A 21,613-nucleotide genomic window follows, 5' to 3' on the forward strand; every position below is an offset into this window, starting at 1 on the left:
CCAAACTTAGGGCCTCTTATTACAAAACTGGCCTAGGTGGACTTAGGGAATCAAAACCTAAGTCTCTGCAGTCATTTAAAGTATAAAACCTCTTCTAGTTAATCTATTTTTTCTTGTGGGCTGAGTATTTCTTGACATTTTTCCCCTCTGCTGCATAAGAGGTCGAAATTTCTTGTCTTTACTCCAGGTACTGGTTGAACCCAACAGTGCGTACTTAATGCACAGTGAAAGACATCGAACAAAAGTACACAAACAAAAAACACACACCACCCTTTTACCAGGTTCCCTACAAATTGCAGGCACGGACACAATGGAACGCTCGGGAGACGGCAAGCTCCAGGATGCAGCGCGGCCACCTGCACCTGCCGCCAATAGAAATATTGGGCTGCGCAGAGCAGTCTGGGCCTTGTAGTTCGGATATGCGCTCCCGGGATAGGCCGCTCTGGTGAGGGAGGGGTGGGGCCGGCTGTGTCACGTGGGCCCCTCTCCCGCCGCCGCCGTCGTCTTTCTCTGTCTTGGCTGAGGCAGCCATCTTGCTCTTGCCGCGTGCTGGTGTTGGAGGACCCTCCCTGCTTCAGGTGAGACCCCCGGCGGTCCCGCCACTCCACGGCCATAGGCCGCTGCGCACGGTCTCCCCCCGCCCTCTTCTTCCGACATCGGCCAACCGCTCGTGCTGCCACTTCCGCCGTGGCGCGGCGAGTGGGGGCGGAGGCGGCTGGCTTGGCCTGTCGGTTACCGGCGGCGCAGCTGGGGGTCGGCACCTGAGGGAAGGTCCCCAGTACCACCGCCCCATGTGGTGGCGAGCTGGCCCGCGCTGTTACCGCCCAGATCCAGACCCAGGAGGCGGATGGACCCCCCTCCTTTGTGCGATTACTCATTATGCACAACAATGTTGTGAGCTTTGAGCATTATACTGCATGTCTGTTGTCATCTCGTTTGATCCTCCTAGTCTACAGATAGGGAGACCGAGGTTAGCAACCCCGCCCGCAAGCCCGTGGGATTGATCTCTGTTGTAGAGCCTTCACCTTGTAATGGCAGTATTTGTTTACAAGTCTGCCTCCCTTTGAGACATTACCTTGCCCGTCTTTATAACCCCATCACCTGGTGCCTGATGATTGACCGGCAGGCACAGTGTTACACAGCTAGTGAATGGCGGTTTCAACTTCTGTTCCCACGTTCTTGCACGTTATCATAGCTGTCTTCCTGGGAGTGGTAACAGTAGTTACCAATTATTGAGTATCTTCTGTGAGCCATACCCTGTGCTTGATAATATAACCTTTAACCCTCAAAACAACCTTGTGAAGTATGTGGTGTTATACCTTTCCTATGCATAGGGAATACAAGTTCAGAGAAGTAAAATACCTTTCCGAAGCCTTAAGTGGTAGAATCTTAGTCCTTCTGATTCCAAAACCTGTGCCTCTCTTAGAGAAACCCCGCATAATAAAAAGTCCGGACTAAAGGTTGAAATTATTTTTGTCTCTGTGTAAACGTGATGTATGTGAAAGTGCCTACCACAACGCTTGGAACGTAGGCCCTCAATAAATATTGATTAACCTCATTATTTACATTCTTTCTTGAGTCCTTGAAGAAAGCGATAAAAGATACTTGGATCCCCAAAGAAGAATTCATTAATCATGTGGCTATAGGAAGTTACTTCTCCCTTTTGGGCCTAGGAAGGGACTTCTTCCAAGCCCTCATTTCCTGATCAATTTAGTTGGGAAGAAGGTGAATTGTTTTGTTTGTAATTTATACCCTGCTGCTGCTAGGAGGTATTTGAGATGGCCTCACCTGTGAGAGAGGAGTGAGGGATATAATAAAGATTGATTAAGGAGTAGAGAATTAAACCAGGTGATCTTTGAGGTCTAGTCCAGATTCTGAGTTTGACATTTCTTCTCTCATAGACTGAGTCCAAACTTCTTTACCACTTGAATTCCACACACCCCAACTTGCTAATAGACAAAAGACCGACCACCCTTCTTCCTCCCCTACTGCTTTGAGCTTCCAACCTCCCTAAAATGCTTTTTCTCTGAGATATTCCTTGGGAACAAGATTTCTCAATACTATTATCCTGATCACCTGGAATGGAATCTGTTCTTTCATGTACACATTGCTTTAAAAAGTTAATTTTGTTCTTGCTTTTCTTTCAAACAAGTCAGGACTCTTTGTCTTGACTTCATAACCTCCATCTCTTCTCTTGGGGATAGTTACTTCAAAATGCAGAAGAGTGCCAAAGGGTTTACCCTGTGTCTAGTTCTAATATTTTCACTTAGCTCCTTTTTTGCAAGAAATTCTTTAGGCTCTTTGTTAGTTCACTACACCTCATGGCCACATTCTTTTGAGCAAAGTGAATATTGGTCCTGTTCTGTGGATATTTGAGTATAGAGATTGGGATTTACATCAGCAAATTTAAGTCTGGCAGAGCTGAGATTGGCACACACCTAAAATTACTTGTTTTGTACTCTAAACATTCTTCCTCTTATGAAAGAGTGTTTTTAGCTGTGTGAGCATTGTAATATGGTGCTGAGCAAAGAGAGGAATAAATTCTGAGTGTTATTTGGGAACGGAAATCATTTAGCCTTAAAGCAGAGATATATCGTGGTTAGTGCTGAAGTATAGTGTCACAATACAGAATGGTTAGTAATTATATAATCTTTGACTCTCTTTTTTTTATCTTTTAAATGAAGAAAATTTCTTTGGCATCTGTGGATCCCCATACTGGCCAGCTGCCAAAAAAAAAAAAAAAATATATATATATATATCTTTTTCATCTGAATGATGATTATACAGGGGTTAGAGAATTGGCCAGAAAGGTTTGATAACGGTCTAGTTTCTTATTCCCTCCCTCGCAACTCAGTAGTGATCTGTTCATCCACAGAATAAGTAAAATAAGACTTTTAAATTGGCTTGTATTTGTTTATATGGTGTGAAATGTTATGGCCCTTATAAACTTCAGAATGTTTTTTTCCTTAGTAGGAATATCACCGACCAAACTAGGATTCATGATTTTATAATGTTCTTAGAATCTTCAAAATTAAGATTAGCTTTAAAAAGCTTAGTATTAAGAGTCTTCCCCCCAAAATATTTAGTATTAATTTAGCAGAGTTATGTTTTTGTCACACTGTGAAGCATTTGACTCTGTACGCAAGAACATCTTGACAAGTATGACATACTATATTGGTTCAAGGTATTGAATGAACTCTGGAGAGTGCTGCACAACTGACGAATGTCTGGAGATCTGGTTCTTTCCCCATTATTACCACACTATCTGACCTTGAATGGAGGTTGTGACTGCCTCATGTCTTGATAGCTACACAGCCTATTGTTGAATTTCTTCTTTGTCCAGGTTTTTTTGTTTTGTTTTGTCATCTTTATGGCTTATCAGAAATACAGAATGTGATTTGGGAGGAAAAAAATCAACTTGAAAGTTTTACTAATAACATTTGGTAACAGCTCTCTGCTGTAAAAAAAAATCTCTGGGGGAAAAACTGGTTTGCCTACAGAGATTTCATAATTGGTGAGGTTTTACTGAATGCCAAAAGACTGAATCATATTTTAGGGAGGGATCTTCAAATAGGTGACTTTGAATTCAATTCTGTTTTCTGTTTGTATATTCAACTCTCTCATGGTATTATTATATTTTGTTGTTTTTTTTTTTTTTACAGTGTTTTATGAAACTGGAATAAGTTTTAATATTTATTAACAAGAATATAGACAGTATTAATATGATCATGGTGTTGATGCATACCACAAGCTCAGTGAGCCAGTAGGTACTGTTTACATAAACAATTTTTTAATTTTGGTAAAACAGTGACTTTAACAAATCTATTTTTCCCCCCCTAGATTTACCAACAGCATGAATCAAGAAAAGTTAGCCAAACTTCAGGCTCAGGTCCGGATAGGGGGCAAGGTGAGTGTGGCATAAGAAAAATTGGTAGGAGAATGCGTGATTACCAGATAGTATTATTATTTTAGATTTGTGGTAGTTGAAAATCTAAAATATTTTCAATAATCAAGATCAAACCACATTCCAATTTGAAAATAACTTGTGTAGATCTAAAATAGGTAACTAGGAGACTTTACTCTCTGATGGTGAAGTGGAAATAGCCACCTTCGTTTGAATCCTAACTCCTAACGTGCTAATTATATGACATGAACAAGTTACCCAACCTTGTTAAGCTTCCATTTTCTCATCTGCAAAACAAATAATCCTACATGCTTCTAAACATTAGAGTAATATTTATAAAATAGCCAGTATTTATAAATTTATAAATATGTACAGAACACCTAACATAGTGTCTGCCACGGAGTAGATGCTTAATAAATGATAGCCATTAATATGTTAGACTCACCTGCAGGGTATACTGGATGTTAGGGTTACCTTACCTTGACTGGTGCAGTTAGATTTATAAGAGGTTTAACTGGAGATACTCAAGCTAATTGTTCATTTTGTTCATTGCTAGGTTTTTCCCCCAAGTTCCTGCCTTTTCTTCCATGTTGGTGAATATGAACATGAACTTTCTTATCTTTTTTATATTTTAAAGCCTAAGGAAGACCTAGTTCCAAGCATCAAAAATCTTTATTCCCTTCAGGGATGGCCCCAGGCTCAAGGAGAATATTCTACCCTTACCTCTGCCTAATACAATCTTTGTAAAAGAGAAAGGGAGGACAGTATTTACCTGAGACATAGGGAGGGAGTAGGTAGGACACTACTTTATATAGCAGGCCACTGTGTCATTTACATTGATGATAACCACAACTCCTGGGGATAGGGACATGAGAGGGAAAAGGGATGAAATGACTAGTACTTTCTCCTTCTTTCATAGTGATACAGTTATCTGATTCTGGATTTATATTAATACACTCATGCAACCACAGTAGTCACATTGTAGCATCAAGTGTGATATAATGTACCAATGCAAAAACTAAGGATATTCAAGAACAATAGAGTATACCTGGAAAAGCTTTATGCAGCACATCACTATTATGTATTTCAAATCAGTGGTGGTTGGTACATTCATTCATTTAGCTCCTGTTTATTGAGCACCTACTGTGTGCCAGGCACATAGTAGATAAACAAGTCAAGCTCTCCTCCTCTTGACACAGCTCAACTGGACAGAGAGACATGCTTACAATTACAATACAGAATAGTGAGTGTTATAATGAAGTACAAGTTGCTCTTGCCTAGGAGAGACAAAGAAGTCATCACTGAGCTGGTTAAAGAATAAACAAGAATTTATCACTAGGCCAGATAGGTGAGAGGGTTTGTGGGAGGTAGGGTAAAAGGGGCTTATTGTTCTCACACATGCAAAGGCACATAGGATGCTGAGATAACATGGTACTTAATGGAATGGCTTGCTTTAGTTTGGCACAGCTAGAGTTTAGAGTATATAATGGATAGAGAATAGTAGGAAATGAAATGACCAGGTGGTTTAGGGTTCTATCATAGTTTAACATGCCATGCTAAGGAGCTTGGGATTTTATCCTATTGGCATGAGCAACTATTGAAGGATTTTAAAAAAGAAATGACAGCCATTTTAGAAAGGTAACTGCTGGCAATGTGGAAAGTGGAATGAAACAGAAGTTTGGCATAGAGGAGAACAATTGAGAGGCTCTTACTATAGTATATGGGACATAAATTTAGGGATTGGACTTGACATGACTTAATGACTGGATGGGATATGGGGGATAAAGCTCATACAGAAAAGTCTGAAATGATCCCCAGATTTCTGGTTTTAGAGACTACATATATGGTGGTACCACCAGCTATAAAACTTAGGAAATACAGGAAGAATAGATTGGTGGACTGATCATCTTTTAGACATGTTGAATTTGGGGTGCTGAGGATCATTTGATTTGTGGTATCCAGCAAGCAATTGAGCTATCCCTGGGTCAGGAATGCTTCACAGGTAAATGACCATCTATATAAGTTATCATCCTTCAGCAACTGGATATCATTACAGCCTCTGCTACCAGAGCTCTCTTCTACTCCCATCAGAGTTGCTGAGACTGAAGCCCCTGCCTTTCCTCTATAAGGCTGATTCCCTGAGTACTACTGCGGGAGCTACCCAGAGATTGAAACCACCATTCCTTTCCCCTTATTCCTACCGGTTTCAGAAAGATTTAGCCCTCAAGACTTAGGCTGCTTTTGGTAGTGTTTCAGCTCTGCTTTAGATTACATTTTTCTAAATTAGTCCAGGAATTTGATCCACTATTTTAAATAGTTTTTTCTTTTTTTTTTTTTAAAGATGACTGGTAAGGGGATCTTAACGCTGGACTTGGTATTGTCAGCACCAAGCTCTCCCAAGTGAGCTAACCAGCCATCCCTATATAGGGATCTGAACCTGTGGCCTTGGTGTTATCAGCACCGCACTCCCAAGTGAGCCACGGGCTGGCCCCTTATTTTAAATAGTTTTTAAATGCAAAAATGTATTTAGAGTTTCAAAGTATCAATTTAGAAATGCATGTTTTCTATCTCAGTAAGTAGTATAATTTTCACCCTGTTTGCTTAGGCCGAAATACTAAACATCATCCTAGATTCCTCTTTTTCTCATATCTCACATCTAATCCATCAGCAAGTCATGTCATCTCTTGTGAGAATATGACACCTCATCGTCTCCACTTCCACAACCCTCATCTCTCGCCAGACTACTATATGAGCCTCCTGACTGGTCTCGTGATAGTCCATTTTCCACACAGCAACCTCAGTCATAAATAAATAAATCAGAGCAAGTCATGCCCGTGCTTAAAACCTTTCGGTGGCTTCCTATTGCAATTAGAATAAAATCCAACTCCTGCCTATGGCATTCGAGGCTATGTGATCTGGCCCTTGCCTATCTTTCTGATTTCATTTTCCTCCTTCTTTCCCATTGTTCACTATGCTCTTGCCATACTGGCCTGCGTTCTCTCTAGAAATGACAAGTTCAATCTTGTTTTGTTTTGCTTGAATCACTCATTCCCTAATTGTGGGCCTCAACTCATGTTATCACCTCTTCAGAGGCACCTTCTCTGGACATTTTAATAAAGTAGTGCTTTGCTCCCACCCAGTCACTCTTATCACTCTTGTTTTGTTTTGTTTTATTTTATAGCCCCTATCCCTCCTTTTGAAATGATCTAATTTGTTAGCACATTTATTGACTTTTCCCTCCTACTCTAACATATGCTCCTTGAAGTAAGAACTTGATCTTTTTCACTCCTGGGTTCTCAGACTCTAGAACACTCACGTAGTAGGCATTTAATTCTCAAGTATGTCATAATTCCCAAAGTTTCAGGATATCTTTTGACTTTATTGGCAGGGATTGGTAGATACTGTAAAAAAGCATTCCGTATAATGTTTGAAAGTTGTTATAAAGTACACTAAATTGTCTTGATGTTATAAGTTTTGTTTTATTAGCAAACAGTATTTTGAAACTGATTTGTTGACATGTTAAGGCTGGATACTGGACAAGATCAAGAACTGGCTAGAACTGACCTTCAGATATCTGGGTTAGGCTAACAATCACTACCCTAAGCAGTCTTATTAGTCATTATTATTTAGTCAGGTTTTTTTGTGGGTTTTAGTTAGACTGTTGTGGTCGATAGGAAGATAAAATTTGCAGTTGCCAGATGCTTGGTATGCTAACACTTCTGTCTGGTAATTTTTCAGGGTACGGCTCGCAGAAAGAAGAAGGTGGTACACAGAACAGCTACAGCTGATGACAAAAAACTTCAGAGTTCTCTAAAAAAACTGGCTGTGAATAATATAGCTGGTATTGAAGAGGTATGATCACTTTGTAAATTGTTAAATTGTATGGGCAAATAGCACATGCACAAATAATTGTCTAGACTTTTCAAATGTTAAATATCAGCTTAGAAGAATCTCTGGTATTGTCACTCAGATGTCTTTGAAGGACTGCAGTGGTTAGATTTGCTTTTGTATGACTAGTAAAAAGTTAAGGATTTTCTAATCCTTAAACTTTTCAGACTCATGGCATTTGCATATATGAAAAAATTATGGAACTTCTCTTGAATTCTAATGAAAAATAAGATTTTTTTTAAATAATATAGAAGTAAACCCCAAGATTTCTTCAAATAAGGTAGACATTTTTTACTCTAAGGACGACTTTGTACTCTACAAAACCTCTTTATTACCTCAACCAAAAGGCTACAGCAATAGCTTTACATGGATTAGACTTCTTATTAGAACTCTTTCAAAAGTTATTGATTAAATTTTTTTAAACTAGTTTATGAATTTTGATGATACTACTTTTCTCAAATATGAGACCAAATATTGATATTATTCCAAAAGATACTCAAGAAAAATTATAATAACATCAACTACTTTGATCTATTACCATCTGGATCCACCTCTGCTTGATGATTCTATTTCTGATAATAACCAATTTTTACATTTTCACTACGATACATTAGATATATCATTACTATGTGTGGTACCACCTCACAGTTTTTAATAGATTATTAATGCACATCTGCTATAAAACATGAATTAGAATTAATGTGGATAACTAATAAATAGCACAGTATCAAAGAAAAGGTAGTGAAATGGCAAAGTGCCACATGTTCCTTCCACCATGCATATATGAATGAGTAAAATTAACACATCATTTAAATCTGCTTTGTACTTTCCAAATCAGTATACTGATAAAATAGTGGAAAATGTAAGCCCCGTGCAATCTTTTTTTCTTTTAGCTTGATATGACTGCATTCTTACTCTGATAAAGATTAGAACATTTGCAAGTCTTGAAATTAAGCATTTCAAACACAGTTTTTTCTGAACAATTGGAAGCTTTTATATATTTTCAATAACCTAAAATAATTTTTGGAGAGATTATTCTCTTAATCTGGGATATATCTTTTCAAAAAAACAAATCTAAGTCCCTTCAGACCTCTCTTTAAAAATCCAAAACTTGGTAAAAATGAATAAGTTGCTAAAATAGACATGAACTCTGATAATGTTAAACCTAACCTACTTGTAAATGTTTATGCAATTTTATATCTTTGCCTACCTTTTTACTCTCCAACTCCTCTGCCCTCCAACCCCAGCACTGTTGACATATTGAAGCAGATAATTTTTTTTTTTTTTTTTTTTTTTTTTTTTTGTCTTTTTCGTGACCGGCACTCAGCCAGTGAGCGCACCGGCCAGTCCTATATAGGATCCGAACCCACGGCGGGAGCGTCGCTGCGCTCCCAGCGCCGCACTCTCACGAGTGCGCCACCGGCTCGGCCCAAAGCAGATAATTTTTTGTTGTGAGAACTGTCCTGTGCATTGCAGGATGTTTAGCAGCATCCCTGGCCTCCACTCACTAGATGCTGGTAACAGCCCTACCACCCCCCTCTAACTTGTGACCATCAAAAATGTCTCTAGATATTGTCAAATGTCCCATGGAGGCAGAATCACCTTTGGTTGAGAAACACTTCTGTACAGAGAGGGGAAAAGTTATATTACATCCTCCTTGCAGTGTAGATTTAACTATGTAATATCTACAAGGGCATGTTTTTCTAAATGTTTGTTTTTGCTCAGATTTGGAAGGGTTTATAGCTCTTATAATTAATAAAACCTTTAGAGGAGGGGTAGCATTACTTCTGTGAATGTTTTACAATGAAATAAGCCAGTTAGTCAGTAATCTTTAATCTCTTCAAAATACAATCAAACTTGTAATGCTGTTCTGAAGTCATGGTATTGTAGTAATTGAAATTGTCATGGGGCGGCCCGTGGCTCACTCGGGAGAGTGTGGTGCTGACAACACCAAGGCCGTGGGTTCGGATCCCATATAGGGATGGCCGGTTAGCTCATTGGGTGAGCGTGGTGCTGACAACACCAAATCAAGGGTTAAGATCACCTTACCGGTCATCTTTTTAAAAAAAAAAAAAGAAAGAAAGAAAAAGAAATTGTCATAATAAAGTACTTAATTTGATAGTTAAGACTTACTGAACATCTACCATGTGCCAAGCATTTTGCCGGTGACTTACAAGACAGTGGTACGTTATTCATGGGTCTTTCCTTTCTAGCTTACAATCTAGTAGGGAAACTTATTCTACAACTAGACAAATAAATATGTATTATCCCATTTCAGCTTCATAGTATCCCTTTGAGATGGTTGTTGGTTACACATGAAAGAGCTGAGGCTTAGAGAGTTATGTACCTATCCAAGATCACATAGCTAATAAGTGCTGGAATTCCAGTTTTGAACTGAAGTGTGTCAAAACCAGAGTTCAGGGCTGGCTCGTGGCTCACTCGGGAGAGTGTGGTGCTGATAACACCAAGGCCGTGGGTTCGGATCCCATATAGGGATGGCTGGTTTGCTCACTTCAGAGAGTGTGGTGCTGACAACACCAAGTCAAGGGTTAAGATCCCCTTACTGGTTTTAAAAAAAAAAACAAAAAAAACAGAGTTCATACTATTCATTAATTTATCCTGCTTTTGGCCTTTTCAGTTATACTTTCTTACATTTCACTCCTGGCCTTTTGCTCCCCTCCTTCCCCTCTTCCCCGCAAACCCCCTTCCAAAAAAAGGGAAAGTAAGAGGTATACTGTATTATTGAGTGCCTACCATGCAAAATTCATCATTTACACCATTAGAGGTAAAAGAAATCTCCATCGGTATTTGCAAGGACATAGCTGTTTCTCCTTTTTCAGGTCTTAATGTAGGTGTTATTTCCTCCCAGAAGCCTTCCTGGTAGCACCCATATAACATTTGTGCAGAGGGGGGTTAGGTGCCATTCCTGTGTGCCTCCACAATGCCCTGTATGAGGGTACTTCAAAAAGTTCATGGAAAGGGGCTGAGCCCATGGCGCACTCGGGAGAGTGCGGCGCTGGGAGCGCGGCGACGCTCCCGCCGCGGGTTCGGATCCCATATAGGAATGGCCGGTGCACTCACTGGCTGAGTGCCGGTCACGAAAAAGACAAAAAAAAAAAAAAAAGTTCATGGAAAAATGGAATAAAAGGTAATATGAATCTTTCCATGAATTTTTTTGGGTAGCTGGCCAGTACAGGGAACCCAACCCTTGACCTTGGTGTTACATGGCCACGCTCTTAACCAGCTAAGCTAACTGGCCAGCCCTCCATGAACTTTTTGAAAACCCCTTGTGATATAGCACTTATTAAACTGTAGTGTGAATTCTTTTTTATTGGTATCGCTACTGCAATTCTAACTTTTTGAGGAGTCATAGCTCCCAAAACATCACATAGTGAATTAACGGTACATAATAGGCATATATACAGTTTCAATGCTTCCCTGCCCTCCCCCCACCCCTGTGTACCTTGTCTTCCAACCCTCACAGACTAGTTGTACAGGGAAAATACACATAAAGTAATTAACAATACAAGGTAGCAACAATAAAATTTCTGAATATTTGAACTTAAGATGGAGAAGAGTTTTACTTTTTTCCTTCTTTCCCTATTGCTAAATTTGACTTTTTGAGAACCAAGATATCTGTATTTTATATAACCCTTTGCAGACACAAAATTTTTTTTTTAGTAACATCTGGTATACCATGTATAACCTGGCTTGCTCACATACTATTGCATTAAATGTGCACTTGAAAACATGTATATTGTTTTCAGAAACACTAAAATATGAAAATATGTATTTGTCTTAGAAGAAACATTAATTAAAATTTTTTTATTTTTACTTCGTGATGTTTTAACCTTGTTATAAAGTGCAGAACTCAGGAATATACTATCTTTTTTTTTTGGCAGTTTAAGAAAAGCAGATAAAAGTTTGAAAAAAGATACCATTGCCGTTGTTGCAAAACAAAAATATTACAGTGTTTTTTGTGCTTAGACCTTCAAAGCATCAAACAAGTAGGAGTTTGGGGAGTGGGAAACAGGCAGATCAGTGGGGAGTTTCAAAAATTCATTGAATGAACTTTTGTCAAGTAAAGTTCTAGTCTTACTTTATAGGCTGTTAGTGTTAGTGATAGTTTTTTCCTTCCAAAGCTTAATTTCTGTCCTTTTCAGAAACTTTAAAAAATGAAAGACTGGATTAAAACAAGCTTCCCTGGTCTTTTATGTACTCATTAGTTTATTGATTTGGTGAAATAAATTATAGAGTTTTTTATTTTTACATGTTACCAAAGACAGAGAAATACCACATGTCCTCACTAATAAGTGGGAGCTATAAATAAATAAATAAATATATATATATATATATATATATACACACACACACAACAATCACAATAATTAATTGAACTTTCAAAACGAGAGAAGAACTGAGGCCACCAGAGGTGGGGAAGGGCGGGAGGGGGAAGTTAGTGATAAATTGGTAAAGGGCCACAAAAAATGATTACATTATGTAAAGTTGAATGTACTAACTATCCCGATTTAAGTGTCATATATTGTACATAGGTATTGATATTCAATGCTATACCCTGCTATGTAAAATCAGTTGTTTCAATAAAAATAATTAATTATCAAAAAAAAGAGAAATCCAAAGCTGTCAAAAAGTAAGGGGTAGAGGAGAGTCAGAGACTGTTTCATACAAAGGCCAAGGAAATAACCAGGTTTTTGGAAGGAATTCTTAGGCATACTTGCAAAGTATAATCTAGAACAAAATTTCTGAAAATGTTTTGTTTGTGACATTTGAAGATATTTGAAAGTACTTCTTATTTGGTAATCTAGTTGAATATAGTAACCATGCCATCACCTTTCTTCCCTTGATAACATGAATCTATCAACAATAGGGTCTGTTCCATTTCTCAGGAACAAATGCTTTAACCAGATTTAGTTGGTAAGAAATGTCACTAAAAAGCACTCTGATTCAAATGCCCTAGTTGGCCAGCCCGTGGCTCACTCGGGAGAGTGTGGTGCTAACACCAAGGCCACGGGTTCGGATCCTATATAGGGATGGCTCGTTAGCTCACTGGCTGAGCGTGGTGCTGACAACACCAAGTCAAGGGTTAAGATCCCCTTACCGGTCATCTTTTAAAAAAAAAAAAAAAAAAAGACAAATGCCCTAGTTGTTCAAGTTGCTTTAGAGTTTCACTTTTATATTCAGAGGATAACTTCTCTCAATTAGGGTAAAATCCTGCTTCTGTGAAACCTTCCCTATCTTTTCAGGCCGAATTAACCAACTTTTTCTCTGTACTTTCATTGCCTTTAACTTAAGTTGCTCTGCTATAATACATTTATTATTGCCATCTCATTAATCAAGTTGTCTGTTAATCAGTAGACTGTAAGAGTCTTGACAGCAGGGACCATGTTTATTTATTGTTTATATACTATAGCATGCTGACTCACCATAGTGAGTTTGTTTGGGGCCTGTTAAATTTAAGAGATTATTCTAGGTGGAATTGTTCTGCAAAAAGTTAGCCATAGGGAGCTGGGGCTCAAGAGAATGCTTAGGGCCAAGAATGTAAATTCTGAAATTGTACGCATAAATGTTTTACTGTTTATATTTTCCTCTACCTGGTTCTTATTTTTCCTGAACCAGTTGTGAAGAAGGAGGACGTAAAGTTATTGGTTGACTCTTCCAGGAAGTTCCTTCTTCCTCCAGCTAGAGCCTCAGGTGCTGATAGATGGAGAGCTCTCAGTACTGGAGAGTAAAAGGAAAACACTATGTCCCATTCACTTTGTCATTTACAGCATCCTTACTTTCTCTCGTAAGGTCCTGTTCTTTTGTTTTTTACTGTTTTGTTTTGCTTTTTATTGTGGGAAAATATTTATAACACAAAATCTGCCATTTTAACAGTTTTTAAGCATACAGTTCTGTGGCACTAATTATATCACAGTGTTGTGCAACCATCACTACTATTCATCTCCAGAACTTTTTCACCTTCCCCAACTGAAACTTTGTACCCATTAAATAATAACTCCTTAGTCCCTTCTCCCCCATCCCCTGGAAACCTCTAATGTACTTTCTACTCTATGGATTTGCCTATTCTAGATATTTCATATAAGTAGAATCATACAATATGTATTTTTGTGCTTGGCTCAAACATACCATCATTTAACATTTCTTTATTATTTATTATATATTATAATGTTTTGATAATAAAAGAATCACATGTTGAACTTTCTATACATAAATATTTATCTTCATCTCTGATTCTTTCAGATAGATTCTTGAAAGTACAGTTTACTGGCTGAAAGGGCATGATTTTTCCAACTCTTCATCCATATTGCCAAATTGCCTTTCAGAAAGAGTATGGCAGTTCACACTTCCTACAGCATAGATGTAGAGAATCCCTATCTCATGACTCTTGCCACCAGAGAATAAGAGAAAATGATCCCACCATGTGATAGTCTGACAGCTGTAAGCTTTAGCTCCTATCCACAATAATAGTTGGCTAATAATAATAGTTATGCTTCATACTAGCCTTTCAAATAAGCAGATGCTGAGCTAGAGGAATTGAATGTGAGGGACACTAACTTCTGAGAGTGTGTACAAAGCCCATAATCCTCAAAATTTGACATCCCTCAGCCTTACAAAACCCTAGATGCTTATATACCTTATTCTTGAAGTATCTATTATTTCACCCCTTTAAGTTATAGGAAAAAGACGAATTTCCTGATAAGCATTTAAGTGCCATTACATATAAGAAGGAGTGACAGTAAAACTTGATTTTAAGACAACTGTTAATTCCCAGAACTATAGCCAACTTGCCTAGTGGGGACTTGGATACAAAAAAATCACATAGGAGAATTTAAACCACCTCTCTGAGCTGAGAGGGCAGTTATTAGCAAGCGTTTTGGAGTCAAGTATAACTTTGTTTGCCTCCTGTAGCCATAAAACTATTACTGCTGTGTAGGAATGAGATGAGCATCAGATTGACCAGATAGAAGGCTGCTGTGACTAATAATAATAATGTGCTCTACTCAGAGGCCAGCAAAGGCAGGGGTTATTAAGGTATTTGATAGCAGTATAATGGAGCCACCCAGCAGTTGCCAAGAATGACTTAAAATGACCCTGAATTCTGTGTGGCAAGTTGGGCAGATTCTGAAAGATCAGAACTATAGGAAGAATCAGGCCAAAGATACAGTGCAGGGGGTTCTGGATATCTTCATTAGGGGAACTAGTGGTGCTCTTTCTAAACCTTGATGTGACCCTTCATCTAGTATTTGGGGAGTTGAAGTCTCACAGCATCCCTGATTTTAGAATAGCTGTATAGGAAGTATTCATTCATTCAGCAGATTTGAGTGATTATTGTGTAGTAGACACTTGGAGGAGTACTATGTCTAATAAAGCACGGTCTCTGATCTCAAGGAGTTCATCTTCTAGTAAGGTCAAAGATTTGCAAACACAATTATTATACTACAAGACAATTCTATGTAATAGCAACGCCCATGAAAATGCAGTAGATGCATAAACCACCTTAAGTTTTCACAGAGCAATAGGCATTTAACCTGAGTCATGGATAAAAGAGAATTTTCAAGTTGGAGAAGCAGGAAATGATTTTTCTAAACAGTAAACACAGCATGTGTAAATGCACTAGGTGTGAGGACTGCCAACTACAAGACACGTCAGTATTGTCATAGCAAAAAATAAGAGTGAGAGCATCCTGTGTTTTGGACTGGGATCTCAAAATGCCTCCTCCTCCATAGTTGAAGTAGCATCCTTAATCTTCAGCTATGTTTAAGTGGAAAAAAACATTTTCACATAAAGACAATGTAAGGTGAAAAGGGACCTAAGTGCTGGTATAGTAACTAGTTTAATAGTCTTCGTTTACTTGTCTGCTCCTTGTTCTTATACTGTGTATAGATTGTGTGACATAAACCAAACACCATAAAATCACTGGAAGAAGTAAAGTCTCCATATGAAATGCATATAGTTTGCTTTGTGAATTTAACAAGTTCCTTATCTCTTCTTTTACCTAAAAGGGTGGGGGAGGTGTCTAACTGATCTTGCTCAGCCAAACAATTCATCCTTTGATAGTTTCTAATAGCTTGTGCTCAGGAGTCTTATATAACCATGTCATTTGTTCAGTGCGAAGGGAGGAATGTAAGATAGAAATAAAATATTCTGGCCTTTTTAACTTCTAGTATTTCATTCTCTGTTTTCTAAAATTAACTAAATTCTCCGTCCCTTTCTGGACCTTTCTGTTCATGAACCTACAGTATTTATACCACTCCCATTTAAAAATAATCATGAATAAATTTATTTCTGTTTCACAATCTGAGATGGAGTTCATCTTGCCTCTTACATTAAACTCAAACAACATATTTCAAACTAGAAAGACCTACATCAAGATATACTCATAAAATGTGACTTAACATTTAGCTTTTGGAAGAGAAACTTGAACAGAAGGAAAATTCATGAATCCATTTTTTGGTTTTGGCCCCGTGTTAACCTCTTATTTTGTAGCCAGTAAGGTATATATTATCCATATATCTGTGCTATTTTTCTTTTGTATTCTCTATTTGACCTATGTTCTGAGATAGGTGATTCTCTGGCAACTTTTCATGGGGCTGTGGAATTGAATTTTTACAGGCAAATAAACATTTTAAGCATGAGAATGACAGAGTATAGTAGGAAGGAAACTAAATTGCAAATTGAGAAACCCGGGTTCAAGTCCTTGGTTTGCACTTAACCAGCTATTTGTCCTTGGTATATTGCTTAACCGAGAGCTCTTGTCTTAAGTATTTATTTCTTTAACATGAAAGATTTGAACTGGAAGACCCCTAAGATCAACAAATATATAGCCTGAATTTTTTTGAACAATATTTATTTTGAATCTCTGTGACTTTAATGTGTATAAATCAAATTCCAATATTTGAGACTGTGCACCTGGAAATATTGTAGAAATCCTTTATTAAATCATGTGATTTGGTCTTGATTTGGAAAATATAGTCCTACCATAGCTTTATTCTTTCCCCATACTAAAATTATGTGATTCTAGGATAGATCAAGGGCAACATCCCATTTCACATCCACTGTCACCTCCTTCTGAAGCCCTTCTTCTCCCAGATTTTCAGTTACTTTAACATTTCCCTTTTCTACCAAAACTATAATTATATTCAGAACTATATAATTTATCTTTTCTAAAGTTGATATAAATTTACAGTGCCATTTGTTTAGAACAGCTGGATTGAATGCTTACTGTGTATGATAATACTTAATAGAACCTTAGGTACAATACAGAGAGAGGGAAGAGTATAGAATTGAAATAGTGATTTTTTGGGGGAAAAAAATGGGGAAATCATTTGTGGGGTTTAGTTATAATTTTCCAGGGACTTGCCTTTATTTTCTCTGTGTTCCAGGTCTTGCCTGAAATTTAGAAGTCCCTTTCTTCCCCTTCCTTTCTGGTGCTGTCAGAGGTGGTGATCACCTCTCAGGAAGAAAAGCTCACTTCCCACTTACCATGGAGAATACTCAGCATCTCTGCTTGATTGTGACAAGGGCAGTTTTTGGATGGATCATGAAAAACTTCTAAAGTAGCCAAGAGTTAACCCTCCTAACCTTTTTATATAATAAGCATGTTACCAACAAGGTAACTTATCCAGTGGAATCAACTACACAGTGGAATCACATTATTTACCTGTTTATCTTATGCAAATTCAACTCTACCAAAACAAAAAACAGCAAGAACAAAAAACCCAGAGAGAAAGTACATGAGTGAGAGAGAAAAATAACAGTTTTAAATAGCATGCGTTCAACCTTCCATTTCAGTAAGTCCCAGGCAGTGGATGAAATCAAATCTGAAACAGTCTCGTTCATAAGCTATACAAAGAATGTGAGGATGATTTTAAAGGTTTCCCAGTCATTGATAAAGCACATTCAGATAGCCAGGCAAGTGAGTGGGAAACTTTCTGTGTTCTTAACAGGGATAGGTAGTTGAGAAGGTGCATTTAAGAATTAGAACTGACAAAAATCCTCTACAAAGAATGATGATGAGAACAAGTTGAAATTTTTGTAAATTTACTAAGTGTTAGAAGGAGTGAAACAACCTGATTGATTAAATTTCTGAGTGTTCTTTATGGATTTTCAGTGTTTGGTTTTTTGTTTGTTTGTTTGTTTGTTTTTGTCTTTTTCGTGACCGGTACTCAGCCAGTGAGTGCACCGGCCATTCCAATATAGGATCCGAACCCGCAGCGGGAGCATTGCTGCGCTCCCAGCGCCGCACTCTCCCAAGTACGCCACCGGGTCGGCCCTCAGTGGTTATTTTAACTATATACTATTTCTCCTTCACAACCTGTCCCCTTAAGTAAGATGCTCCTCCACCAAATGGTAACTGCACCGACTTTGTTTTAATTGTGTAAATTGCGTAAGAATGGGTAATTTCATTAAGAAGCCAGTTCTTGGCTGGTAATTCAAATTTTTTTTTTTAATGTGGGCCTGAACATCCTTCTCTTAGAAGTCTTTGAATTTAAAATCTAGATTCTATACTGTGATGACTATTTGTTGGCCACCCTAGTTATTTGTACCATCTACACATTTTACTTTATTGCTAGGACTCTTTTCCACCCATGTCCACTGCTTAGCTAATTACCACCCCGGAATTGCATAACTACCAAATAAAAAACCAGAATTGGCCAAACTGCTTTTTAAAAAGACATTATTTTAGTACCCAGCATGTGAAGTACATTTTTCTTTTGTGATGATACAGGTCAATATGATTAAAGATGATGGGACAGTTATTCATTTCAACAATCCCAAAGTCCAAGCTTCCCTCTCTGCTAATACTTTTGCAATTACTGGTCATGCAGAAGCCAAACCAATCACAGAAATGCTTCCTGGAATATTAAGTCAGCTTGGTGCTGACAGCTTAACAAGCCTTAGGAAGTTAGCCGAACAGTTCCCACGGCAAGGTAGGTATTTCAATTTAGTTCCTTTTTCTCTCCCCACCTTAATTAAAGAACCTAAGAATTTAAAAGGTGTCCCATCTTAAATTGGATTTTCCTGTATATAATTATTTTACTTTTTCTATAAAGTCACTTGCATGTTTCATAAAATTTTGAGTATGTTTCTAATAATTATGTAGTGTGGCATATAGAATATTCAGAAACATTTTGTTAGTAATATAGTAAGTTGAAGGCCGGCCCGTGGCTCACTCGGTAGAGTGCGGTGCTGATAACACCAAGGCCACGGGTTCGGATCCTATATAGGGATGGCTGGTTAGCTCACTGGCTGAGCGTGGTGCTGACAACACCAAGCCAAGGGTTGAGATCCCCTTACCGGTCATCTTTTTAAAAATAAAAATAAATAAATAAAAATTAAAAATTTTAAAAAATAATAATAATAAATAAATAAAAATATATAGTAAGTTGAGAGGTAATTACCTAAAAGGAAAATGCCAGGATCTGCAGGCCACATTTTTTTTTTTTTTTTTTTGTGGCTGACCAGTACAGGAATCTGAGCCCATGACCTTGGTGTTATAAAGCTGTTCTCTAACCAGCTGAGCTAACCAGCCACCCCTGTAAGCCACATTTTTAAAGTTAATTTCATATTTACTTCTGATTGATGATAACCAGAAATTAATGTTATCAGATAACTATATTTTCGTTAAATATTGTTGACTGCACTATAGATGTGGATTTCCAAGATAGTGTTGGTTTCAAATGTGTCTTGTTACACCTAAAAATCAGTCTTGTATTTCAGTGCCCATGCTACATACTTTCTTATACCAAAAGAAATTGAAAAATTTTGAATATTAATTTTTTAGTTGGAGAATATGGCCACTGTAAATTTACTGTAATGTCTTTTTATTCAGACTTATCTGAATTATTATTTTGCATATAAATTTTATCTTTGCTGTACATTGAAAGTGCCAGCTACATTTACTATATATCTAATTAAGTTAAAGTTGTATTATTGGTTTTAATGATAAGCAAAAATATATGACTGGCATTTTAGATTGACAGTATTTAGCTTTTTCTGAGCAAATATATGAGATTTAGACAGGAAAAAGGGATAAACGTTACACGTGTTCTGTAAAGGTCTTTGTTCTCAATGACTAATATTAAAATAAATTTTTTGTAGTCTTGGATAGCAAAGCACCAAAACAAGAAGACATTGATGAGGAGGATGATGATGTTCCAGGTAAGTGACATTTCTTTAGTCTTAAGATTTTTAGCAGCCTGCTTATCTCATTTCACTCATTGCCTAGATGACTTTCAGGTTTTTGATGATTGTGAGCTGGTGAATTTAAATTGATTCACAGTGATGTGGATGGGATCTAATGGAAAAGAATAAAAGCCCCCTCCCTCCCATTTAGAATTTAGAATTAGGAATTGTCACACAAACCTCTGCTGCCTGCATTTATTAAATTGAAATCACTGTGATTATAAATTTGCATAGTTATTGTTATTTCTGTGGGAACTATAATTGACATATGAAAATGCTCTTCACCTTATTAGTTTGCATAAACAAAAAAAAGAAATGAACATTTCCTTAGGATTACTGTTTTAAGCAGATAAATTATTATTAGTAAAATGCCACCAGTTCTTTTCTGCCTATTGTCCTGTACATTTTCAGGCTGATTCTAGTTGCAACAATTTTATTCTTATTGGGGTTAAAAGTTAGGAATTCCATTTATCTTTTTTCCTTTTTTCTTGTGTTCTTTGACTCCTTTACTTTTTTTTCAGATCTCGTAGAAAATTTTGATGAGGCATCAAAGAATGAAGCTAATTAAAATCTTTTCTGGTTTTTGGAAGCTGGCATGGACTAGATTTAACAAATCAGCTATGTGGTTCCAAAGTTTTACAGACACAGAGAACAACATCTGTTACTAGTTCAGTAATATAAATATTTTGTATATTAATAATGCTGTTTGTTCAGCATTTTTCAGTCATTTGATTTTGCATTTTGCACTTCCTCCCAGGATCTGTTCTTTTGGTCAAAATATGAAGTATTGGTGCAGTTTAAGGGTGTTTTGCTTTTTGATTCTTGTGTTTTTTGGGGAGGGGGTATTTTTGGTGTATGTATGTGTGTATGTATGTGTGTAGGTATGTGTGTATACAGTAGAGAACAAATTGGAAAACAGTTCTATTTATCCTCCTCCTTCCTCCCGTAGAAATAAAACAAATCTTTACATTTGTTCCTTTTTTTTTCCTAGTAATGCATAGAATTAATAAAAAATGAGTATCTTGGACTTCAGATCTAAAGAGATTTTACTATTGGAGGTTTGGTTTTAATTTGCTTGGTTAACTATCATTTTTCTTAACATTTCTCTGGGTTTAAAATGTCTTGAGATATTTTGCCACCAGCTTCATGCTGGAGTAATGAGTAGCATATCTTTGGTGTGGTTGCCTTAGATTCACTTACCTAGTCAGACCCAGAAGAATTTCTTTTACTAGCTTTCTTCCTAAATGCCTTTTTCCCTCTCCTTTTGGTCTCCACATGACCTGGTCAACCTTTGGTAATGCTGTTCCTCATCTTCCACCTCACTAGAGAAGGATGTTCTCCGTATAGAGTTAAGTGAGTGCCTAATCCCTCCTTTTGTAAGATTTTGTTCTCTCATCTTGAGGAATAATAGCTTCGTCTTCAACTTTTTATTTCCCCTTGGTTTTACAGTTTGGTAGATTTCAAATTGGAATAGCTAGCATGTGCTTGCTCAATAATTTTATGCCGGCCTTATCTTGTATCCTAACTGTTCTTAATAGCAGGTGCAAAAATGCCTCCTTTTCAGCAAGGTTGAAATTGGGAATGTCCTTTCGAATCAGAAGAAAATAGGCCAGA

The 21,613-nt window shown here is 37.4% G+C and overlaps 1 protein-coding gene across 3 annotated transcripts; it reads left to right on the forward strand.

Annotated features, from left to right (window-relative positions):
* Positions 1-475: 475 nt before the first annotated feature.
* On the forward strand, positions 476-21,039 carry BTF3L4 (basic transcription factor 3 like 4). Of its 3 annotated transcripts, XM_063105620.1 has the most exons (6): positions 476-578; positions 3,841-3,907; positions 7,643-7,756; positions 18,543-18,744; positions 19,916-19,975; positions 20,521-20,971. In XM_063105620.1, exons 2-6 carry the CDS (start codon positions 3,854-3,856, stop codon positions 20,565-20,567), a joined length of 477 nt encoding a protein of 158 aa, XP_062961690.1. In that variant the 5' UTR covers positions 476-578; positions 3,841-3,853; the 3' UTR covers positions 20,568-20,971. The 3 variants fall into 3 exon arrangements, with proteins under 3 accessions (XP_062961690.1, XP_062961692.1, XP_062961691.1); XM_063105622.1 differs by lacking the exon at positions 18,543-18,744 and having other exon boundaries at positions 20,521-21,039; XM_063105621.1 differs by lacking the exon at positions 3,841-3,907 and having other exon boundaries at positions 492-578.
* Positions 21,040-21,613: the final 574 nt, after the last annotated feature.

Source organism: Cynocephalus volans, chromosome 8, assembly GCF_027409185.1.
Source record: "Cynocephalus volans isolate mCynVol1 chromosome 8, mCynVol1.pri, whole genome shotgun sequence".
NCBI classification, from domain to species: domain Eukaryota; kingdom Metazoa; phylum Chordata; class Mammalia; order Dermoptera; family Cynocephalidae; genus Cynocephalus; species Cynocephalus volans.